The 25894-nt window shown below is 42.7% G+C and overlaps 2 protein-coding genes across 16 annotated transcripts in view; both read right to left on the bottom strand.

Moving 5' to 3' along the window:
* The window catches only part of EPM2A (EPM2A glucan phosphatase, laforin), a 53407-nt gene extending 39646 nt beyond the window's left edge, over window positions 1-13761 (bottom strand). For 3 of the 7 annotated variants that reach the window (XM_053291109.1, XM_053291129.1, XM_053291117.1), the window contains exon 1: window positions 1814-2915. In XM_053291109.1, coding sequence (XP_053147084.1) covers window positions 1814-1868 — 55 coding nt within the window. In that variant the 5' untranslated portion in view covers window positions 1869-2915. Of the gene's footprint in view, window positions 1-1813; window positions 2916-12006; window positions 12655-12816; window positions 12918-13574 lie in introns of those variants that run through there. The other 4 variants (XR_008315245.1, XM_053291087.1, XM_053291095.1 and 1 more) reach the window with 3 other exon arrangements.
* Window positions 13762-18166: 4405 nt separating this feature from the next.
* FBXO30 (F-box protein 30) overlaps window positions 18167-25894 on the bottom strand; it is a 40704-nt gene continuing 32976 nt past the window's right edge. For 7 of the 9 annotated variants that reach the window (XM_053291021.1, XM_053291010.1, XM_053290969.1 and 4 more), the window contains one exon: window positions 21905-24155. In XM_053291021.1, the coding sequence (XP_053146996.1) occupies window positions 23856-24155 (300 nt within the window). In that variant the 3' untranslated portion in view covers window positions 21905-23855. Of the gene's footprint in view, window positions 20886-21904; window positions 24156-25894 lie in introns of those variants that run through there. The other 2 variants (XM_053291031.1, XM_053291041.1) reach the window with 2 other exon arrangements.

Here is a 25894-nt window from a genome sequence, read left to right on the forward strand (position 1 = left end):
CTGGATAGAGCCAGTCATGAGAACAACTTGAATATCTATTCAGCATCCTCAGTGTGCTCTCTCTTGGCCACCAAATCAATTTTAAAAATTCTCTTTTCTTTATTTCTTGATTCTTGTATTATATTACTGTATTCTTGTATTATATGGTGTGCGCGCTCTTGCTCTCTCTCTCTCCCACACACACACTCCCACAATTAAATTGGTTTGGGGTTTTTTGTAAACAAGAAAAGGAATTAAGCTTCAACATCTACTACTACCAAAGAAAAAAGACTCTTTCGTGGTTTTAACATAGGGGTTTCCAAGAGGGGGTACTAGTAGTACCCCTAGGGTACTTGGGCTCCCAAGGGATACTCAGACCCCTCCTGCCTCCCCACATTGCAGCCCAGTTATTTGTTCCCCATCCAAGGATTGCCAGCTTGAAGCCAATGCATACTCAGCAATGTGTCCACTGAAGAAGGGGGAGGAGACTGAAGACCCTCCTTCTCTGCTCCTGATTGCTGGCTACCTGCTGAAGCTCAGTGTACCCCTCCCCGACCCTGACTGACAGGCTTCAGAAAATTAGCACTGAGTACTCTCACTCCAATTTGATAGGACAAGTAAACTTCTCCCATTAATTTCAATAAGACTCCTCATGAGTAACTTAGTGTGGATTTGAGCCAGTGACTGGAGCATCCTGTCTCCTTAACTGTCACACGTACATTTGTGTTTGTATGTATATGCATGCATACATACAAACACACAAACACTCTTAAATCTTAGTTATGAAATAGCCTACTCCAGTCACCAGCTTACATTCAAATTAAGTTACTCATAAGCAGTCTTACTGAAATTAATGGGACATGTCCTATTAATTTCAATGGGAGTACCATACTCATTAGCGTTAATGTAAGCCCGTGACTGGAGCAGCCTGTTTCATAACTATAACATTTAAATTTGTTCTCTGTGTGTGTGTGTGTGTGTGTGTGTGTGTGTGTGTGTGTGTGTGTAGGGCACCTGAGCTGAAAGTTTGTGACAGAAGCGGATATGTGTTTTTAAAAAGTTGGAAACCCCTGCTCTAACATATAATACAGCTAAGTGGAAAGACAAAACTAAAGCTTGATAACCTGCCAGAAGACAACTCCACAATTCTGTTTGAGAAGAATATAAAGATTACTTAGCTGAATTAGCCCAAAGGTCTATCTAGTCCAGCACTCTTTTCCCCCCCAACAGAGCCAAGCCAGATGCCTTTTTGAAGTTCACTATTGGGGCAAGATAACTATCCTCTGCTGTTGGCCCAACAAATAATATGGAGGATCCATTTAATCAGTCATGGTTAATGTCTTTAGATTCTGGGCCCTTCCAGACATGCGCCTATTTTCATATTCTTTGTAAAGTGCCATGATTGCACACAGATGGCACTATTTAAACAAACAAACAAAATATTGTCTTCTGTAAATTTATCTAATCAATTCTTTAAAGTAATTTAAGGTTATTACCATCACCTAGTAATCAAGTTGCTTACCTGTAATTTTACAGGCTGACATGATGCACACTTTAATGGAGCTGGAACACTCTGTGTCAGGACTGCACTTAAGCTGGAGCTGACACTGGGGATCATTAGCTAGTAGCTACAATGGGAGAAACAGCAGTAATACTGATTACACAACCTCCAGTTCTCCCCAGTATTAGAGCTGCCTTCCAGCTCGGGTCCAGCCCAAACACAGAGCGTTCTGGCTCTGTTCAGTGTGCATCACACCAGCCAGAGTCTTCAGAGATGTGCACCTGTGCAGAACAGCATTTGCAAGCTTTCAGAGCTTTGTAGACCTATGCTCACCTGTGCTCAAGTGAGGAAACCTGGGAAGCCCTGAGGGAAGAATAATCTTCTTCATTTCCTTTGAGAAACATCACAAGTGATGTTGAACAATTCCTTAGAAAACCTGCAGCAAGTTAGCATGAGTAGGTTGCAGCAGACGGCCACTAGAAGAACATAAAGTTACAAGTAATCAACTTGCCATTCTTCTTCATGGTCTCTGAGCAGTCAACACATATGGGAGACAAGCAAGCTTACCTGATCTGGAGGTGAATGCAGGCAGTTCATGAAAAAACATTTGCAATATAGCTCACCGAATGAGGCATCTGTTCTGGTTCCCAGGTATAGGGCATAGTGGTGGGTGTTATCCACCACAGAAGGTGGATGTTAGAGACTGAGTTGCTGCCTTCATGGTGCAGTACACACATAGGAGGTACTGGAGTTTTTGATGAGAATACAAGTCAAGTCAAGTCAATATCCTAACCATGGGATTTGTGTTATGTTCCAAGCTCGGAATGGAATGCAAATACCCGGAACATTCCATCAGAACAAGCCCTTCATTTGAAGGGTGTTCTGTTCCTGCTCAGAACACTCAAAATGGCTTGTCTCAAGTTAGAACGTTCCGAGCTTGAAACATTCAGCACATCTGTACCTTAAAGTGTCTTAAAGGTTAAACTCTATGCATCTGAATGAACTTGCATGGAGTTGCTGGGAAAAGAAAACCCACAACAGCAGATTATGTTCTCACATAAACAACAATCAAATGGCGAAATTAAGTGGTATGAACAAGACTACAGAATAATGTATTGCATGCAGTATTTTCATTTTACAATAAAACGGTATATATCATAGCATAAAGATAATGTTCCAGCACAAGGTCTTAGGTAACAATTGGTTATATGCCGCCATTGCACACAAGTAGAAGGAAGTGCACACACAAGAACTTTCCCACCCCTGCTCCCAGAGTGGCCCCTGTACCTGAGGTTGAGACTTTTGGAATCTGGGTGGGATGGCTGTAGCGGCTCTATAAGGAGGCAGGAATGGCAAAATATTGGGCAGAGCCAATCATGAAAGATAACTCCACGCAATCTGAAGCCCATCCAATATTTCCTCCTTGCCCTGCAACCCCCATGTCCCACCCCACTCCATTCTGGAGGGTTCCCCAGCCCCTCATGAGCAGAATTTCTCCATCTCTTATGAGTAGAGATAAAGGAAGCTGCTGTGCAAGCAAGGGCAGGAAGTTTTGTTTGCATGAAGTAACTTCTGCTCTGGCAAGATCTGACTCCAACTCACTGTGTTTGATGTAACTACATATGATTCTATATAAGTCCAAGTAGATTTCATTGAACTTTCCTTATACCCAGGGTGGCTCAACCATGAGGCAAACTGAGGTGATTGCCTCAGGCAGTACCTTTGGGGACCCTTTTTTTTTGGTGGCAGAATGCACCCTCACTGCCCCTGTGTGCAAACATGCCAGCCTGCTACCAATATGTGCCTCTAGCAGCCCTACCCCCGCCTCCTATGCTGAGGTGCTGCCCGCTTCTTCCTTGCCAACCTCAGCCACTGAGGCATGCTCTGTGGGAAACAGCATGAAGCTTGCCTTCAGCAGTGGCAAGGGGCAGGGGGAGAGGGACAGAAGGGAAGAGAGCACTGGTCCTGACTTTTCTTCTCTTAGCTGCTGAGCTGCTAAGATGACAAAGAGGAAAGAAGCCAGGAACAACTTGCTCTCTCTCTCTCTCTCCTTCTGATGCTGCCCTCCTCTTACCATCAGCACCATGCTGGAGGAAAGGGGAGGGAGGGAATAGCGTGTGCAAGTGAGCTGATCCTGGTTTCTCTCCTCTTCGCTGCTGTGTTGCTAAGCTGGTAAAGAGAGAAGCTGGGACCAGCATGCATGGTCTCCCCGCATCCCTACTGCTAAAGGCAATTTCCATGCTGACTCCCTGTGGGGTATGGCCCAATCAGAGGTGCACTTGGGTGATTTTGGAGCCTGGACCTAAAGGCCTTTGGAGGCCCTCCCGCTCGGCTGGAGGCTCCCCTCCTGCTGCAAGCAGTGTTCCCTCTAAGGCGTGCGCGTGTGCGTGTACTCACATGGTTTTTAAAGTCCACTCAGTTAATTTTAGATCCCACTCAGGTTTAATCAGGAAGGCCCCACTCTGAATGCATGGGCGCACGCATTGCCTTCATATTGCTGTCCAAAACAAAACTCATTCTGCATACAGATGAAAAAATTAGAGAGAACACTGGCTGCAAGTTAAGCATCATCCCCCTACACAAAGACACAAAGACTGTGATAAATACAGTAATTTCCATCCAACATTTTTCTTTGCCCACTCTGTCTCTAAAGCACCTGGCACAGGTCATAATCACACTCGGCCGCCTGGCACAGCAGGCCAGCAGTGACCACACCACCTGGGACAGTCTAGAGGATTGGGGGGGGGGCAGGGTGTGTGGAGGCCCTGGACTTCAACCCCAAAGTCCAGGGGTAAGAGTGCCACTGGTCCCAGTCACTGAAGCTGGAAGTAAAGAGGAAGAGGGAGGTGCCTGGGCATGAGCAGAGGGATGGGCAGCGTTAGCAGTGGCTCCTGCTCAGAGAGTGGGGCCAGGGTGGCTTGTTGCCATTTACCTCTACTAATGAACAGAAACAAGCTGGCGTTGCTTATACGTGGAAGCATAAAAAAGGTTTAATTTATTTTGTTAAGAAAAAGGACTAAAGTTAAACTTTTGTTATTTATAAGAAATTATTAGGCAATCAATATCTAGTTATAGTTAATGTTCCTTCCCCTTCATTACTTTTCTGAATAAGGCTGAAATGGTAAGACAAATCAGAATTTTATTTATCAACAACAAAAGCACTGCGCAGATTGCATTAGAAGTTGGTTAAGCTCTCCTAGTGCTGCCTTTTGTGAGAAATGAGGATTTTCCATTCTCAAGTAGAATAGTGACATCTAGTGGAGCCAATAAGTAAATAATGTTTATTTACCGACCATTTTTATCATATGAGGAAGGGGAAAGTCTGGTAAAAAGAGAAGAAAGGGAAAATGCTTGAAATAGAAATTGGCTTTCTCTGAAAAATACATAATTCTCAGGATAAACTTCTTGTAGGGTCACAACAAATTTTTAAATTTATGTTATCCCTATGGATCACAGCCACTCCATCCCCATCCCCTGCTCCACCAGATTACCCAAGAGGGAGGAGCTGAGCCCATACTGGGCCACTATTCTCCCCTAACCCAGTCTCAGTTATACAAGTCAAGTTGGCTCCCTCACCCACGATCAAATCATGGATCATTTTGGTCTTATTTTGAACTGACCTGGTGTTGCAAAGGAGCAAGGTCAGGTTCTGAGGAGGTTGGAACTACTCACTGTGGTCTTAGAGCTGACAGAGCAGCCAGAAGGGGAAACAGCTATTACATTTCTGGTCTGCCTTCCCCTGTAATGGCCTGCTGACCTGACAAGTCAACTCTTCTATTCCCCACCACCACTGTAATAGCCACTCCAGAACCCTGAGAAGTGCCCCCTATTCCCACACCTATACCAGAGCCTTGACACATCGCTGTAAATAGCCAGGCAATAACAGAAAGCCTAGCATCTGTCACCAATGCTTTTTAACATCTACATGAAACCGCTGGGTGAGGTAATCAGATTTGGTGCTGGGTGTTATCAGTATGCTGATGACACCCAAATCTACTTCTCCTTTTCATCTTCAGGAAATGGCACTCATTCTCTACATGCCTGCCTACAGGCAGTAATGGGCTGGATGAGGGAGAACAAATTGAAGCTGAATCCAAGCAAGACGGAGGTGCTCATTGTGGGGGCTCAGAATCTGAGGGGTGAGTTACATCTTCCTGTGCTGTATGGGGTTACACTCCCCCAGAAGGAGCAGGTGCGCAGCTTGGGAGTACTCCTGGACCCAGGCCTCACCCTGGTATCTCAGGTGGAGGCCATGGCCAGGAGTGCTTTCTATCAGCTTCGGCTGATTCCACAGCTGAGCCCATTCCTTGAAGAGGATGACCTCAAAACAGTGGTGCATCAGCTGGTAACCTCCCGGCTTGACCATTGCAATGCGCTCTACGTGGGGTTGCCTTTGTACATAGTCCGGAAACTTCAGTTAGTTCAGAATGCGGCAGCCAGATTGGTCTCTGGGGCAACCCGGAGAGACCATATGATGCCTGTTTTGAAACAGTTACACTGGATGCCGATATGTTTCCGGGCAAAATACAAAGTGCTGGTTATTACCTTTAAAGCCCTGAATGGCTTGGGTCCGAGATATCTTAGAGAGCGCCTTCTTTTACATGATCCCCATCGCACGTTAAGGTCATCTGGGGAGGTCCGTCTCCAGTTACCACCGGTTCGTTTGGTGGTTACTCAGAGGCGGGCTTCTCTGTAGCTGCTCCTGGGAAGTGGAATGCACTCCCAGCAGAAATTCGTAATCTTAATTCTTTACTGTCCTTCAAGAGAGCCCTTAAAACCCATCTGTTTGGCCTGGCCTTTCAGGGTTTTTAATTAGTTTTAATTGTTTTAATGTTAACCTGGTTTTCAGGGTTTTAATTGTTTCGATAGTTTAATTGTTTTTTAGATGTTTTTAAATTGGTGTTTATATTTGTATTTCTGTTTTAATTGTTTTTAATGTTTTCTGTTTTTTAATTGTAAACCGCCCTGAGCCAGCTCGGAAGGGCGGTATAAATATCGAATAAATAAATAAATAAATAAATAATAGCACTGTAGGGAAAGAATCCAAAACAATAAATTGACCCCAGCCCTCAGTCCCACTCCCAAAGGCCACCAGCAAAGGCCAGCCCCCTTTGGCGACTGGCTTTGGTGGCTGCCTACAGGTGGCCTGCACCAGAGGTTGCACCCTCGGCTACAACCCTCCCTAATAAGGGCTAGGAATTCAGAAGCCCAACTGGTGTGCCTCTCACACACACCACTCAGGCAGCACAGCCCAGGTGCAGGATATCATAAGACAATTAGGGTGAGCTGAGACCCAGATAGCAAGCAGCCTGAAAACAGAGGAGAGAGGAGAGCAGCCGAAGACTGAGCTGAAGCTGAAGTCTCTCTCCCCATCCAAAAGGAAAGTGCGAGTTTGAAACCAGATGAAAACAAACTCCTTACCCCACAGTGTGTCTTCCAGAAGCCTTCTGAACGTGTCTTCTTAAGTTTGGGGACCAGGGATAGACTAGGACTTCTGTTGGTGTACTGATCACCCCACTGCTCAACAGAGTCTCTAACTGAGCTGATGGACTTGGACTCGCGTTTGGTGTTGGAGTCCCCCAGGCTTGTGGTGCTGGGGGACTTCAATGTTCATTTCGGGACCAATTTGTCCAGGGTAGCTCAGGAGTTCATAGCGACCATGACAACTATGGGCCTATCCCAAGTGGTCTCGGGACCGACACACATTGCTGGTCACACACTTGATCTTTCACTCTGACCAGGGTGGTGTTCCATGGGAGGGGACTCCTGTGATTTCCCCATTGTCATGGACGGACCACCATCTGGTTAAGGCTGGACTCACAATCACTTCCAACCTTCGCAGGGGTGAGGGACATATTATGATGACCCACCCGAGAAAGTTATTGGATCCAATAGGATTTTAAGAAGGCTGGGAGAGATTTAATGTTGGCTCTGCCAGCGATCCTGTTGATGCCCTGGTGGAGTGCTGGAACAGCAAACACCCCGGGGGCAGTAGACAAGATCACTCCTAAGCCTCCTCTCTGACCTGCTTCAAAACTAGCCCCTTGGTATATGGAAGAACTACGGGGGCTGAAGCAGCAAGGTAGATGACTGGAGTGCAAGTGGAGAAAAACTTGACTCGAATCTGACAAATTGCAACATAGAGCGCATTTAAAGATCTATGCTCCGGCAATACATGTGGCAAACAAGTGATTCTTTTCTGCCCGTATTGCATCCGCAAGTTCAAGTCCAGCGAAGTTGTTTAGGGTTGTGATAGGGCTACTATGTGCCCCTCCTCCCTTGAATCAGAATCTGGAACCATCAGTTACCCACTGTGGTGTGTTTAATGTGATGTGGGAAACAATCTCTCGTATTCGAGCCAACTTAGAATCCTCCACAATTACTTCAGTGTCTGATGTGGAGGTGTCCAGTGACTCTTGTGTGGTTAGGTTGGATCAGTTCCAGTTTTTGACTCCTGAGGACAAGCTGATTGGAATGGTGCGGCCTACCACCTCTTCTCTTGACCCTTGCCCAAAATGGCTTATACGGTCTGGCACAGAGGTTGTTGTAGAAGGCCTAGTAGATTATAAATACTTCTCTGAGGGAATGCAGGATGCCTCCTTCTCTTAATGAGACAATTATTAGACCACTTCTGAAGAAGCCTACCTTGGATCCCTCAGAGTTGAGCAACTACAGGCCTGTCTCCAACCTTCCATGGCTGGGCAAGGTAATTGAAAGGGTTGTGGCCTCCCAGCTCCAGACAGTCTTGGAGGAAACTGATTATCTAGACCCATTTCAGATTGGCTTTCGGGTGGATTATGGGATGGATACTGCCTTGGTCGGCCTGATGGATGATCTCCAATTGAGAATTGACAGAGGAAGTGTGACTCTGTTGGTTCTTTTGGATCTCTTGGCAGGTTTCAATACTATTGACCATAGTATCCTTCTGGAGCATCTGAGGAGGTTGGGAGTGGGAAGCACTGCTTTGTGGTGGTTCTGCTCCTACCTCTTGGGCAGGTTCCAGATGGTGTCCCTTGCAGACTCTTGTTCTTCAAAATATGAACTTTTATATGGTGTCCTTCAGGGCTCTATATTGTCTCAAACATTGTTTAACATCTACATGAAACCGCTTGGAGAGATAATCAGAAGATTTGATGCAGGATGTTATCAGTATGCTGATGATACCCAAATCTATTTCCCCATGTCAACATCATCGGGAGAGGGCATAACTTCCCTAAATGCCTGCCTGGAGGCGGTGATGGGCTGGATGAGGAATAACAAACTGAGACTGAATCGGATAAGATGGAGATACTCATTTTCTAGGGTTGAAACTCGGGAGATGAGTTTGAGCTGCCTGTTCTGGATAGGGTCACACTTCCCCGGAAGGAACAAGTAGGTAGTCTTGAGGTGCTTCTGGATCCAAGCCTCTCCCTGGTCTCCCAGGTTGAGGCAGTGGCCAGAAGTGTCTTCTTCAGCTTTGGCCGATACACCAACTGCGTCCATTTCTTAAGATAAACGACCTCAGAACAGTGGTGCATATGCTGGTAATCTCCAGACTAGATTACTGCAATGTGCTTTATGTAGGGCTGCCCTTGTATGTAGTCCAGAAACTATAGTTGGTCCAGAATGTGGCAGCCAGGTTGGCCTATGGGTCATCTCAGAGAGACCATATTACTCCCGTATTGAAAGAGCTACACAATAAGTTTCTGGGCAAAATACAAGGTGCTGGTTATTACTTATGAAGTCCTAAACTGCTTGGGCCCTGGGTATTTAAGAGAACAGCTTCTTTGTAATGAACCCCACTGCCCATTGAGATCATCAGGAGAGGTCCATCTGCAGTTGCCACTGGCTCGTCTGGTGGCTACTTGGGGACGAGCCTTCTCCGCTGCCGCCCCAAAGCTTTGGAACACACTCCCTACTGAAATCAGAGCTTCCTCATCTCTGACAACTTTTAAAAAGTCTTTAAAGACGCATTTGGTCACCCAGGCTTTTAATTAAATATTGTTTTAATAGTTTTACCATTGTTTTAAAATATTGTTTTTAAATTTTAAATTGTTTTAATGTTTTAACTTTTTTGTTGTCATTTATTTTGCTTTGTTGTAAACTGCCCAGAGACATAAGTTTTGGGCAGTATAAAAATATTTTAAATAAATAAATAATATAGACCCATTTGAAACTGGCTTTCAGGTGGGCTGTGGGGTGTAGAATGTCTTGGCCAGGAATAATCACATAAAAGAAAGCCACAATGGTGCCGTGTGATATGGAGTAGCCGTTTCCAAAGGGCACAGTGCTGTACAACTGTCCAGACACTGTTTTAAGCCATTGCACAATTTCCCTGTCATGTGTCACAGTCAGAGCTGCCTTTCACGTTGTGCAGCAGCCCTGGCAGGTTCCTAATGCCAGAGTTCTGCAGCACAGAATACTGGCCAATAACTATAATGGTGCTGCAGGGAAGTAACTTGCCTAGGGAGCAAGAGGTTGCTGGTTCAAATCCCCACTAGAACGTTTCCCAGACTATGGGAAACACCTATATCGGGCAGCAGCAATGAAAGATGCTGAAAGGCATCAACTCATACTACGTGAGAGATGGCAATCCCCTCCTGTATTCTACCAAAGACAACCACGGGGCTCTGTGGTCTCCAGGAGGCGACACTGACTCTATGGCACACTTTACCTTTATTAATAGTAAACCCAAGAGATGGTTTAGATCTGCAGTTCTGGATGGGGTTACACTGAAAAGATGAGGTACATAGCTTGGGAGTGCCCCCAGATAAGAACAGCCTAGCTGGATCAGGCCCAAGGCCTATCTAATTCAGCATCCTGTTTCACACAGTGGCTCACTAGATGCTTCTGGGAAGCCCACAGTAAGAGGTGAGGGCATGCTTCTCCTGCAACTGGTATTTAGAGGCAACTTGACTCTAAGGCTGGAGGTGGCCTATAGTCACCAGACTTGTAGCCACAGACAGACTTGTCCTCTGTGAATTTGCCTAAGCCCCCTTTAAAGCCATCCAAGCTAGTGGTCACCATCACATCCTGTGGCAGAGAATTCTGTAGGTTAATTATGTGCTGTGTGAAAAACTACTTCCTTTTGTTGGTTCTAAATTTTCTGGGCTTCAGTTTCATGGGATGATCCCTGGTTCTAGTGTTCTGAGAGAGGGAGAAAAAATTCTTTCTGTCCACTCTCTCTACTCCATGCAAAATTTTATACACCTCTATCATGTCGTCTCTTTTCCAAACAGAAAAGCCCCAGTTGTTGTAGACTTGCCTCATAAAGAAGTTGCACCAGACTCCTGATCATCATGGTTGCCCTCTTCTGCACCTTTTCCAGTTGTCCTTAAGATACAGTGACCAGAACTGTACACAGTACTCCAAATGTGCCCGCACCATAAATTTGTATAAGGGCATTATAATCTTAGCATTTTTATTTTCAATCCCCTTCCCTAATGATCCCAAGCATGGAATGTGCTTTTTAAAACTGAGACAACACTTTCAATGAGTTGTCCACCACGACCCCAAGATCTCTCTCCTGGTCAATCATTGACAGCTCAGTCCCCATCAGTGTCTATGTGAAGTTGTTGTTGTTTTGCTCCAATATGCATCACTTTACACTTGCTCACATTGAGCCACATTTGCTATTTTGATAACCACTCACCCAGTCTAGAGAGATCTTTTTGGAGCTCCTCACAATCTGTTGTAGATTTCACTCATTTAAATAGTTTAGTTGCCAGACGTTACCGGTTCAAATCTCTGCTGGTATGTTTCCCAGACTATGGGAAACACCTATATCGGGCAGCAGCAATATAGGAAGATGATGAAAAGCATCATCTCGTACTGCGTGGGAGAACGCAATGGTAAACTTCAACTTCATCTCAGAGTTTTTAAAAAACAACTAAAATCACATCTTTTTAAACAGGATTTTTAATGTTTCATCTGTATCTGGTAGGTTCGTTAGTTTTTACAATTCTTAGTTTTCTTAAATAACTTTTAATTTGGAATTTTAAAATCTGTAATTCTGCTTGTGGTTTTAGCTTGGATTTTTAACTTGTTTATTTAATATGGTTAATTTTATTAGTCCAATTTTACATTCTAACTATTTTATAAATGTTGTGAGACGACCCGAGCAGTCATATACTGGAAAAATGAGGTATAAATATTTCAAAATAAAATAAAATAACTTTAAATTTGAAACTTTTAAAATGTGTATTTTAAAATGTGGTTTTAGCCTAGCTTAACTTTATTAATCTTTTACTTTACATGGTATCTGTTTTGTTGATGCTGTGAGCTGCCCCGAGCAGAGTATTCATATTTTAAATAAATAAAATAATACAATAAAATAAACCCGTTTATTTACTCCTCCACTGCCTGAGAAGCGATAGCAAGGACGGCCTTCCTGCCCTCCCGCCTACAGCGACTGCCACATTTCCCATCAGGCGGCCACTGGAAAAGAGCAAGCCAGTGCCCCGCCCCCTCCCTTAGACGCGCACGCGCACACGAGAAAGAAGCGAGTGGTGGCGGGGAGAATGCGAGCCTTGAGCGGCCGCCTTTACCTTCCCAGACGGTGTCGCCCGCCTCGTGCCGCCGGAGGAATTTGTACCAGAACATGCAGGCGGCCTCCTCTTCGGGCAGCGCTACCTCCGCCAGCCACAGCACCGGCTCCTGAGCCGGCAAGGGAGCCAATGGGCGCGCAGGCTTCATCGTTAGCGCGTGCTGAGGGTCCCAGTGACCCAGTTCCGGCCGGGAGCCGGACAGGCAGAGCTTCGTTCCTCTTTCTGCCAGCCGGGCGGGCACAATCACTCCAAAGCGGAACAGCATGGCACGATTCGGTCCAGCACAAACGGGGAACCCTGGCGAGAAAAGTGCGTTGCTGAACTTTCTCTGACGGCCGCTAGGGGGATAAAAATAGCGCCGCGCGACTCTTGGCGGCGTGACTGCAAGGAGGTGTGAGGCGAGTCCTGCCTTTCTAATTCTACCGAATCGGGATCACGGCGAGGTATAGCATGTGACTTGGAGGGGGTCGGGCGCCGAAGGCACTACATAGACTTGTAATGCCCAGATTGACGCCGGTGGCAAGTTTCCGGTTTATATAGGCTTTTTATCCTCGAGGTGGCAATGAAAACTGCCCAGAAATCAATGTCGAAGCCCCAGATTTACCACAGATGTGATTCCTCCTAATCCCCCTCCCCCAACCAAAAGCAGGGGAAATGTAACAAAGGAGCCTCTGCTTTTTCTAGTTTGGGTCTTGTTTCTTGCGAAAATGTGGTGGTGGTGGTGATGAGTAGTTTTAACATTTAAACGTGCTTTAAGAATAAAATAAAAGATTATTAGTTTCTTAACGTTTAAGAACGCAACGTTCTTACGTGACAGTCAATGGAGCATGAGTCTTCTGCATGCAATCCAGCACTGGATTTTCGCTGGACCCTGAGGGAGTCACTTAAGTCGATTTTTCCTTTGCTGCAACCTGTGGCGGGAGGGAGGAACAGAGGGTTGTATGGAGGATGTGGGGCTGGGAATTCAAACTTACCTCAACCACACACCGCCAGCCTGCGACGTTAGCAGTAGACTGCGTGGCAAGGCTTTCCTAAACCACTCCGCCCCAGTCTAACCAGCAACCTGAAATACCAAATTAACTACATGGCAGATTTGGTGGGGACTGTCCAAAGGCCGAAATGGGCTGGTATTATTCCTTCAAAATCAAACGGGATCCCCAAAACGGCAGGATGGGTTGGAGACCGTGGAGAACAGTATTTTAGCCCTGATAGATTTCCAATATTACACATTTATTAATATAGCAATAAGTGGAATATCAGAAAGATCTCAGTGTTAAAATATTGTTCGCTAGTGCCTCCCACACATCCCACTGGGATCCAGTTTGATTTGTAAGGGGTCGTTAACTTCCAGTTTTTACACAGTCCTGATTTGTTATATACTACTTTCAGCCCCATCAACAATCTGCAGTATTGCAACGTTGTCCTAAGCCTCACACTCAGCCACAACACTCAGCCTCGCTCCTATCCGCATTGGCAGCGGTGTTTTTAAAGTGTTTTTAAGATCCATTTGTTTCACACAAAATAAGACAGAAGTTAGGAGAGACAGGAACTCCGCTCCTTGCACATACCTTTTATTTGTGGGGAGGGGTGAAGAGGAGGAGCACATAGGTGCCCATATCCAACCATAGCTATATCAAATGCTGGATTTCTGTGGACTGCATTCACGTCCAATTTACGAGACATTTAAAAATGGCTTCCCTAATTTTTCAACCCGGAAGTGACCTATATATGTTTGGAACCTTGTCTCTGGTATTTTCTTACCTCTATGAGTCCCACAAGGTTAACGGTGTAGGACTAGCGCGCACGCGCACAGCTTTGCTCGAGGCTGTGTGCTGCGAGCGGTCTAGGTGAATGCCTCTGGATGTTGTTGGGAGGTGCCACTGCTCGTTCTGCGTTTCCGTCTGTGGCATCAGAAGCCAGTGGCAGGTTTCGCAGATCAGTGCTGCTCAAGCTATCTGTGTCTTAGCACTAAGGTAGGGATTGAAGCAGCTCGGAGTGCCTTGGGAGAGGCGACACGGTCTGCATTTCATGAAATGGCTTTTATGAACGCCCTTTCATAAGATGATCGCAATCGCAGTTCTGCCATTTGATCGCAGACTTTCTGCATCACAGGTAAGAAGCCGAAGAGCAGGGTGGTGCAGCGCGTGGTATAGGTAAAGAAATGCCTATTCAGTCACGAGCACTCCCAACGCCTTCAAAAAGTACACTTGTTCGGTCTCCCTTTACTCCTACCACCATTTGCCATTCACGTAGCAAAAACTACGTATTGGATATCCCTACTAGCTGAAATGATGGTACTATCCAATTTTATTTTAGAATTCTATATACTGCCTTTCTGCTGTTGGTAGCTAATGTAAACAAGATATCAAAGAACACAATGAAAACTGAAAATAAAACACGTTTTTGGTCACCCACAAAAGCTTATGTAAAACCATATTAACTTTTCAGTTAGTTAATATGGTTTTACATATCTCTTCTTGCGTATAGAACTTTAGATGTCACCTTTAAGGTGGCCAAATTTTGTTTTATTGCAGTATTGTTACAGCAGCGAGTTCTTTTTGATTAATTTTAGAATTTTATTGATTTTTTTATCTGTGGGAATGTATTTATATATTTACATATTTCCTTCTTCCAATTGTATCTCTCTATGTTATGAGATGTTTTGTTTGTCATGTTTTGCTGACCTTGGGTCATAAATAAAGAATTACTTACAGTTAGTCTTGCAGTGCTACCGATTTATTTACAAATCTTTCAAAACATTCAATTAAAAGGACTAATCAAATATTAGAACAATGAGTGTTTTATGCTGGGGGTTTTTTAAGGTGCAACCATATATATATTTGCTTGAGAGTAAGCCTCATTCAAGCATGAATAAAACATGCTTAGGCTCGCTCCGTAAGAGTGATTAAAAACAGTATTAAAACAATAACTAAAAACAATGTTAACAGCATACTGAAGAGTTAAAGGCAACTTTGGAAAGAGAAGGACCACATCCTAATTATTCAGGTTTTGTTGATGGATGATTTGAACAGAAGAGAGTTAGCCCCATGCCTAAAGGGTAACTGTAAAGGCACCTGTTATCACAACTACAAAGGACTGTTCATTGCTGGACTAGGTCCCTGCTGTTTTCTTTTTTGCACAGGGGGTGGTACCAGACAGTTAAGAACATAAGAGTTCTTAAGTTCATGACAGTTAACACCAGACAGTTAAGAACATAAATGTCACTACTGCATTGACCCAAAACAATGAATCAGAGAGTAACATAAATTGGACAGGTAAGATATGTTTTGAGAAGTATGGATCAGACTATTGATAATATACGAGGGCTGTATCATAGATGTTTTGTTGCAGTGGATTGCTGGAAACATACTGGTTTTCATACTGAAAAGTTAAGTGTATCTGCTGGTGGTTTCAACTGATCCTATCATCAAAATTTCTAGTTGCTTAAGTTGCTCATCATTAACATGCAAGTCTTAATTACTTTGTGAGAGCTCACCTCTATTTATTTGTATATTTCCCCTTTTTACTAATTTTCCTCTTTAATGATTGTGAACAATTAATTCATTTTCATTGAAGTTATCTTTCAATATAAACAGCCCTCCTAAAAATTATAAATGCTCAATTTGCTGGGCAATTGGCCTATGGATTGCTGTTTTGTCCTTCACATCCAACATATACATGGAAGTGCTGGGAGAGATCATCTGCAGGTATGGGTTGCAATGTCATCACAGTAGGCTGAGAAAGCCACTGCTCTCTGGCCCACAAGATCCAGTTGGCAGGGACTAGGGTCAATGACAACAAATATTTATTTACTGCTAACAGTTTCCAAAGACAGGACTCTCAGTAGTGGCCCCATCTTCAGAAGCACACACACAAAAGCTTCACCAATCTCCCTCCCTGAGTTGTTAAGAACCTGAACACTCCTCTTCCAGGAGGCATTTCAAATCAGACTTTAATCTGTATTCCAGTTTTCAATCAGTTTTAGCCTCTATATTTGCTTTTAACTTTTGTGTCTATTTTTTATTTTGCTTTTATTGTAAGCTGCTCCAAGCTGGAGGGATAATATAAATAAAAATTAGATATTAGCAACATTTTCAAGATGTAGTCAATATCACACTAGTTCTATAGGAACTGATAACATTAAATTCAATTAAAATACAAATCACATCAGTCATCAAAAGCCTTCTTCAAAATAAAATAAAATCCTATGTTGAAAATATATTGTGACAAAAAAGGGTATTCACAATCCATCAAAAGTTTGGTAAGATTAATCTAGTAACTATTAGTCCTATTCATATGTTAAGAGTATTGCGAAATACACTTCAGGAAAAGGTTTAGACACGGGTTTCCACTTTTGTAAAGAAGATTGTTATAGGATCTTGATAGGAAAGTGGTACAAATTTGTTCTGTTAAATAATGGGAGTTGAAATTAAGGTATAGTGATTTAAATAGTTACCACCACAAATCTGCTGCTGTTCTTGCAAAAAGTAGTTCTTTCAGATGTTACAAAATCTTACAACCAGCAGTCTGAAAGGCTTGTCTCGCTTTCTACCCTCTGCTGGTCCTTCCTGCACTGGGATACCACTCCAGATGCTGCAACCAGGATTTCATGATGGGCAGCTGCTGATGGGGCTAGAAGCTTCCCACATATATCACATACTCGCCACCCCACTCAGAGAATCCACAATTTTTATACTGAAGAGATAATGTAGGTTGCGCTTTCATGCAGAAGTTGTAAGGGTGCATGCCTCAGATCAGTGCTTTTTGCAGTGTGTGTGCCACAAACAGCTGGATTTAAAAAAAATTGTGCCATCTGTTGGCATAGATGTTAATGGTGATTAGTGATGGATTTGGTTTGCCTGTAAGATTCATGAGTACCCATGAAAATCCATAACTCAGCTACAGATTTTTGCAGCACTGTGTTGCCATGCTGTATAACATATTGCTCTCTGTGGTCATAAATTTGTGTTCTATTCATTATTGATCTGAGGCAACTGCCTGTAAAAGTCAAAACTCCATGAAAAGCCACCTCTCAAACCTAGATTTTTGCACCACTGGGCTATAATGCTGTACTGCTTCTATATTTTTTTCCAATGCAGACTGCAGCCACGGGGCCTGGATGTGAGCTACTATAATACTTCGATCTGAAGTATCTCCAGATAAATGCTAGGAGGATCTACGCCTGAGATCCAGCCATTGTGGTGCCACAATGTGATGGGTCTGCAATGTTTGCAGTGCATTTTGAGGAAGGATGCAAACTGCAATTAGATGGTAAATTTATCATCTAATTATAAATATGATAATCTAAGACTGGACTGGTTCAAACAAACACTGGCTTCTTCATGCTATATCAGGGCTGCAATGAACATGACCTGCATGTTCACCAGTAGATGTGCTGATACATGTGTGATGGATGTTCATCTAAGTCACCCCTCTACATGCACTACAAAGCCCTGTTTTACATTTTTCCTCTCTGGAGTGTCCCATGTTTAAAGTCAGGCAGAAGCATTGGAGCTCCTCTCACAGAAGGTACCTTTACCCACTTTTTAAGCAACTCCCCCCCTCACATATCTTTTCCTATGGTTCTCCCAACTTTTAAGAGAGTCTGTGTTGAAAGACTGTATCTATAACCATTTCCTATATTCTGTACAGTGAAGTGCCTTTCAGAATACAACTTAAGAATTATTTGAAAAGTGAGTTGTGACTGTTCGATTGTCTGGTTTCAACCTAGTTCTAGAACAACAGAGACAAGAAAAGCAAGATAGTTTAAATATCCAACAGGGAATGTTGTTAAAATACAAGCCAAGTCTTCTTCAGACATCTTAACTGAGTTGTATCCAAAGCAAGTTAGTCATGATTAATCCCCATGGAAATTAATGAGACTGAAATTAGTTGCAACTAACTTATCTTCATTGAGCTCAATGACACTTAATCATGACAATTTTGGATATAAGCCAGTGAATTTGCATTTTATAAATTGAAATGTACCAAAGGATGAAACATTCTTACTCTAGAAGTCGTAGTCAATAGGGTGATTCCTTCACCTCCTGAAGTATCATTTTATTTATTTATTTTATTATACACAGGCATGGGATGTTATTTCAACACAACAGATCATTCTGAATCATCAAAAAGGGGGGAAAAACCCAAGCATATAAAATAGAGGGAAATGGCAAATATGTTTTATTAGGATTATAACAGACATTGCAAAAATGGCATTCACTGAAAATTTTAAACAAGGTAGTGTGTTGGTAGGGAAAAGGAACAGTCGTGAATATGAAGTAAAGACAATGCAACTGGAACAAAGTACTGGAGACATTTGATGCACATTTAAAATGCAAGGGCGAAGAGAATCAAGTACTGACTAACTACATAACTACTGTTTTGTGTTTTTTTTAAACTGCATAGCAGTGTAAAATACTGGTATCCTAGATTTGTACTGTATTCCTGTACACAAGAGTATACCAAACAGAATTCTTTACAGCATTGTTTTAATAGTTATGGATTTTAAAGGTTTTTCTTCTTTAAACACCGTATCTAGAGTGGAAAATAAAAGAGCACATAGTGTTGAGAATAAGGGGTTCAAAATGCTTGTTGTGGAAAGAAAACCTGAAGCAATCGTTCATTACAGGTATAACTGCACTTCCTTTGAAGCTAGTGAGCCTTCCTTCCAGTACAAGCCTCCAGTTGCAGTATTCTCCTCACTCAAGAGACCAAGGCATACTTCTGCCCACCTCTATTTCCCAACAAGAAAACAGTCAGTAATAATACTCAAGTATACACCCAGTAAGGTGGATAAAACATTAGTGGATATAGGAAGCAGCTTGTAAAAGGTATGTAGTGAACATTTCTTTCAAGCTGCCAGATCTTTGTTTGAAGGACAGAGAAAGGCAACACATACTGAGACTGATGGATCTAGTTCCTGCACCAGTAAAAGAAAGTTCAGCATATTGTTAGGACTAGTACAATAACTCTGCCTCTGCCTCTCTTAAAACCATTAAAATTTAGAAGTGTTCTGCTGTCAACTAAAGTCAAGACTCTGCAAGACTGAAGAAAAATTCTTATCAATAGCCTCTTCAAACAGAAAGGCAGCTTTGTGAGAACACTTAACTGATCCCAAGATCCACACATTACAGAAACAAGTACATAGCACAAATGTTCAGACTCCATAGTCATCTCATTATATGGCACTAGAGAATGAGGCTTAGGACAGCCTAAGTTATGAAAAAGGCAATTATTTCTCAGATTGGATTTGTGTATGCTATACATATGAACTCTTGATCAAGTATACTAAAATTATTTTGTTACAAATGTAGCCATTTCTATATTCAGCACTTCAATACTTTTCCTCATTAAAGGGGGAACACCCTATTTCATTTATATGAACTTGGTCTGTTTTAGCCGTGGCACAGTTCCCAAGCACAATAACTAGTAGTATCAAGTATGAAAGCCTCTGAGTTATGCTAGTATAGTTAAAAGGCATTCTCATAATTACAGTAAACATTCAAACACAATGTCCTCATTTTCGGAAGACTATGGAAAAAATGGGGAGTTATGAAATGGATAAACATGCATTTAAGATATGCTTTATGCAATGAATGGGTTCTCATCTTATAAAGATGGCATACCAACATCTCTATCCTAAACGCATTTGCTTGGAAGTGAGTTCCAGTTTTGAACTTACTTCAAAGTGTGGTCAGAATCAGAGTCCTATACAATTTTAAAATAGCCTTGAAGCCAAGTAATACGTCTGTAGACGTGTTACTAATAAGATGTATTCCATCAACACCATAAAATGTAAGCCCTTCATTAGATGTATTATTCTAAAATTACAAATCCTGTGTGGCTGGATAACACCAAGCAACAGAAATTGTATTCAAGTTTACCTCTTATCCATCTAAAAGTAACAGAAGTAACCCATTAACCCAAAATACCAGTCTAGGTGGCTATCAGACTGAAATAAAATATTTGTCACTATTGGACTGTTAGTAGCAACCTATGTTGACTGTCAAGATGAAGTCTCATTAGAGGAACATCTGCTACAAGTCAATATTCACTTGGGATGCAGAGGGAGGTTTGCCACTGATTTCAAAGATCTGTGGATTCTGCCCCCTATGCATCTGCCAAACAGCACTTAAAAGCACACACCCTATATCTCCTCCAACTAGAAACTGTATTAAATACAACTGAATCAGCTTAAATGAACACAGCAATTTTTAAAATAAAAGGTTGACGATATGCACTGCTAAAGTTCTAACTAGCATTTAGCGGTTCATAGTTTACAACCCAATTTGCAGAGAGACCAAATATGTATGTTGCTTCCCGTCTCTGCACAATTCATTCCTGTCTGACTGTTCATACCTCTAAAAGTCTGAAGCTAACAAAAGAAATGGGCACCAGTAAATCAGAGAAATCCCTAATGAAAAAGTTATAAATGATATGTTATATAAAAACTACCCTGCCCAGCAAGTTCCATATTTTTCAAACATTAAGGCAGCTTCCATTAATTCTAACCAGACAGATTTATAAAAAAATAAATGCCACTTCAAAACATTATGTACATAATGACAGAGTAGATTTAGCTAGAAATCTTTAGTAAATTAATAAAGTGTCACAAATATTACAGAGGTTACATCAGGTGCTTGAGTTTATGTGCAATTTGAGAAACTTCATGTTTAAAGTACGGGTTTCAAGACAGAGCGCAAAGAACGTCCTTCTTTCGTAAGCTCTCTTGTGACACACATACATGGCAGTGGCACAGCCTCCTCCCGTCTTTCTACCGCGTTGTAACTGCATTTCTTCAAGTGGTCAGCCATGCTTACAATTTCAGCAAATTTCCATTCGTTTACAGTACAAAAAGCTGTGCTGAATCGCCACACCTAGGAAACAAAATTTTCTTAGTATCAAGGTGCATTTATTTATCTCTACTTGTGGTTGAAATGTTGCATTTATAACTGAAAACAATTTAAACAGGGAAGTACTGTGGCACAAGTGAAAAAATGTTGTTGAACTGGTGTTCAGTAGCTCATATGGACAGGATATCAAGTCAGACATTAATCCATCTAGCTTAGCAGTGTCTACAATGACTGGTAGCAGGACTCCAGTGTCCCAGACAGGGGCCTTTACCACCCTATCCAAAAATGCAAGGATTTGAACCTGGGACCTTCTACATTCAAAGCAGAAGCTCTACCATCAAACTAAAACTCATCCCCCAAATGGTACCCAAGCGTCAAGTGCATGGTAAAATCAAAGTAAACACAAATCACCTAAATACAGAGGCATATATAAGGGTTAAATGCAGATATTATGTTGTCTGTTTCACCAGACCAGGGTGACAGGTTATGCCCTTCTAGGTTATATGCCCCCTACTTACTTTCTGTTTGGGAGCCAACTGTGGCTAGTATTACATCTGTATTCGTTTTCATTAACCAGAGCCAAATTAGTTTGAAACTATGGTCAGAAGCAGATTTTCAAGCTGCTGCTTAGCACTGTAGCTGATTTAACCCAGCCTTTGTTTTAGAGCAAGCTCATGTGAGGGGAAGAAAAATGCTGAATCATACTCTCTTGTTTTCACCCACAAAGACTGTTCCTTTAAGCTTAAACAGCTTTCTCAGTAGCTTAATTGCTGCCACCATGCCCACTTTTTAACAGAGTTTAATCCCACCCCTCCGGTGTGGGCGAAATTCCAGGGAACTCTCTTTACCAATGGAAAAGTGTGGTTTTTTTTTTAAAAAAAGCCTTCCACGTGCAGCCTACACATGATGAGAGAACTTGGTAGAGTTTCTGAGCAAACAAACTTGAGACGTGTATTGCACCAAAGCAAGCCCTTTCCCCAGCCCCCTGCTTTCCTGAGTTAAAAATCCACTCAAGAGGCAGGTTAAGAATTGCAAAGAACAAAAAAAGAAAATATAAACTTTATTCAAAATACCACAGACCGTTTCCATCTGAGGCTCTCTCAGCTTTTAGTTACAGGTAAAATAAACATTCAGTAGTTGCAAGAATGCTTCAAAAAGCAGCCCAGTTGCAAGGAACAGGGATATAGGAACCTTTAAAGGTTACAGAGACTTTTGCAGCGCCCTGAATGGATAGATGAGCCCAGGCTCAATGTTTCTTAGCTTGTTATGTTACACAACAGACCAGTTTGTAAGGATTTGTGAAGCACTCCAAAGGAAAGTAAGAAGTCTAACGTGAGCTAACTAAAAAACTGTTCTCTGGCTACACCCTTCCCTGAAGCCAAAGCCCTGGCTTCCATCCCGAACTCAACAAATCCATGGCAGACTTCAGGCCCCTGCAGTCTTAATTGCAGTCCTCCTTGTTGCAGCCATTTGCCTGGCCACCAACCTGTCGTTAGCAGTGTCTGGCTCCAACTGAGAACAAAGAACCCCTTCTCTTCCTGTCACAAGGCCCTCTAGGTCCCACCCACCGTGTGCTGAGTGGCTGATCCCTAGAGATCACTCACTGCCTGTCAGTCAAGACAGGGTTCACTTCTGGTTCACTCTTTAGGGGAAGGAGGGGCCGTTCACTACAAGCACTCACTATGTTTAGCAAAAAATGTTGGTGCAGATGTAATTCTAACCACAACTGTATCAGAAGTGAAGGAGTGCATGCCTATGAAAGAAGCATAAAAACCTGCTGGATGCTCCCATTTTAAAAAATATTAAAAATGTAAAGGATGACATTTTGCCCATTGCCCAAGTCAGACAGCATTCCTTTAATATGTGTTTTCCCCCAAAGGGCAAACAAGTGCACTCAACAGCTGCTTGCATTAGCCACAGCCAGGCCCCCCAAAATTCAAACATTTTCAAGATTCAAAATTCAAGATTAATTGATAATATGGTTATTTTACAATGCACCACATCCACACAATCTAAGCTCCAATTTAGACAGCATGTAGGCACAGGGAAGTATAAACACATTCATAACTGTTCACAGCATCAGTTTTAACATTTGAGAATCTCACTATTTTAGCATCATTGAACTGATCATGCAAATAGTTCAAAAGCTATCTGGATCTTAACTGTGAACATATTTTAGAAAAATCTTCAAAAGAGTGGACTAAACCAGAAACATATTGATGTAATGCATGGCTCAGCATCTGTCCAGACTGCAAAATCAGTTCAATACACACTAGTTCATTGAAAAAGCATGACGAATTCAGCTGGCATAAAAATTATACCAAGAAGGAGGAAAGGTACCAACAAGTTCAGGACGATGCTAGCATGGCTAACGAGTCAGGGAAGACGACTACCTTCAGAAAATGGAAGTCCTGTCCAAATGAAGAGAACAGAAAGGAACAAACTCTGGCAAAAGAAATCCAAGGAGACACAATAAGATATGCAAACCAAGAGTTTGAAGAGCATACAGCTAAATATTAATTGTATAGCTAGAAGTTTCAAGGGGAATGACAAAAACCTTCTTTAAATATATCAGAAGCAGAAATCCTGCCATGGAGGCAGTTGGATAATTAGATGATGACAGCATGAAAGGGATTATTGAGGAGGATAAGGAGATTGCAGAGAAGCTGGATGAGTTCTTTGCATCTTCCTCACGGAACAGAATAGTGACCATATACCCACTCTGAAACTGAGCTTTTCAGGCTTAGAGGCTGAAGAACTGGGTCAAATTGAGGTGATGAGAATGTTCTAAACTGTCTTGAAAAATTAAATCGCCAGGGCCAGATGGCATCCACCCAAGAGTTCTGAAGGAACTCAAATGTGAAATTGCTGATCTCCTAGCAAAAATATGTAACTTGTCCCTACAATCAGGCTCTGTACCAGAGGACTGGAAAGTAGCTAATGCACTCTGATTTTCAAAAAGGGAAGGATCCAGGAAACTCCAGGCCAGTTAGCTTAATGACTGTGCCTGATAAATTGATGGAAAGCATACTCAAGGACAAAATTGTTAAACATATAGAAGAACAGGCCTTGCTGAAGGAGAACCAGTGTGGCTTCTGCAGGGGCAAGTCTTGCCTCACTAACCTTTTGGAGTTCTTTGAGAGTGTCAACAGGCATGTGGATAAAGGTGATCTGGTTGACATAGTATACTTGGATTTCCAAAAGGTTTTTGACAGAGTTCTCCACCAAAGGCTCTTGAGTAAACTTAGTAGTCATGGGATAAGGGGACAGGTTCATGTGTGGATTGGTAATTGGCTGAAGGAGAGGAAACAGAGGTAGGAATAAATGGACAGTTTTCACAATGGAGGGAAGTAAGAAGTGGGATACCCCAGGAATCTGTACGGGTGCTCTTTAACTTGTTTATACATGATCTGAAAACTGGAGTAAGCAGTGAAGTGGCCAAATGTGCAGATGACACTAAACTATTTTGGGTAGTGAAATTCAAAACAGATTGTGAGGAGGTCTCCAAACTGATTGTGAAGATCTCTCCTAACAGGGTGACAGAATGGCAAATTTAGTTCAATGTAAGCAAGTGTAAAGTGATGCATACTGGGGCAAAAAAACCCCAACTTAGCATGAGAAAGTGTCGACTCTCAGTGCGGAAGCTGTGAAAAAGGCAAACTCCATGCTAGGGATCATTACGAACAGGACTGAAAATAAAAATGCTAACTTTATAATGCCCTTATGCAAATCTATGGTGCGTCCACATTTGGAGTACTGCGTACAGTTCTGGTCACGATATCTTAAAACACTGCAGAACTGGAAAAGGTGCAGAAGAGGGCAATCAAGATGATCAGGGGCCTGGAGCATCTTCTTTATGAGGCAAAGCTACAGCATGTGGGGCTTTTTAGTTTGGAAGAGAGGCAACTACAGAAAGACATGAAAGATGTGTATAATATTATGCATGGAGTAGGGAGAGTAGACAAATACATCTTTCTCCCTCTCTCACAACACTAGAACCAGGAGTCATCCCATGAAACTGAAGTCCAGGAAATTTTGGACCACCAAAAGGAAGTACTTTTTCACACAACTATGGAATTCTTTGCCACAGGATGTGGTGATGGCCGCTAGCTTGGATGGTTGTAATAGTGGCTTAGAAAATTTCATGGAGGAAAGGTCTATCAATGGCCATTATTCTGGTGACTATAGGCCACCTCCAGCCTCAGAGGCAAGTTGCTTCTAAATCCCTGTTGCAGAGGAGCAACAGCAATAGGGCATGCTCTCACCGCTTGCTATGGGTTTCTCAGAGGCTTCTGGTGGGCCACTGTATAAAACAGGGATGCTGGACTATAGGCCTTGGGCTTGATCCAGCAGGGCTGTTCTTATGTTACGTTCATTATAACTGTAAATATATTCTGAATTAATGAGCCTGTTCTCATGATCAGCCTAGCCAAGGTGGTTCATGTGGAGCACTGGCATTTGCACAGATCCCGGCACCCCCACCCAGCTCACTTTTAAGCTTGGCTCTTAGCTGAGGCTTAGAAGTAGGCAGAACCACTGCCTTAGTCCCAACCAGGATCTTATCTAGAGTATCTCCAAACAGCAACCCCCGCGAAGGGAGAGGTAGTAAATTGTGCTTGGGATCCAGTGTCCACATCCCAACTGCGCAGCCATACCTTCCATCTGGCCACTGTATTGGCCGCCATAGTCCTAGAACAGAACTGAAGTACGCCCAAAGAAGAATCTGCCATTAGCATCGCTGACAAGGCTCTCTTTAACCCATCCTTAACTGTTTTCCAAACCAAATCCATGGAAGCCAAATCCTCAACCCATATATAAACAGCCCTAAAGAAAATGGAGTTGGTAATCAAGGCCCAAAAGGCCACAGCCAATGCTTCAAAGGACTTATGCAAGGCCACTTCTACTTGCTTGTCGCACAGGTCTTTGGGACTGCCTTCCTCTTCAGTTAGAAGGATCGCTGAAGATGTTAAGGCCACCACCAGCGAGTCTACGGTGGGAACCTTGAGTGACTACATAACTGCATCTGACAGAGC

This window comes from Hemicordylus capensis, chromosome 1, assembly GCF_027244095.1.
Source record: "Hemicordylus capensis ecotype Gifberg chromosome 1, rHemCap1.1.pri, whole genome shotgun sequence".
Classification (NCBI taxonomy): domain Eukaryota; kingdom Metazoa; phylum Chordata; class Lepidosauria; order Squamata; family Cordylidae; genus Hemicordylus; species Hemicordylus capensis.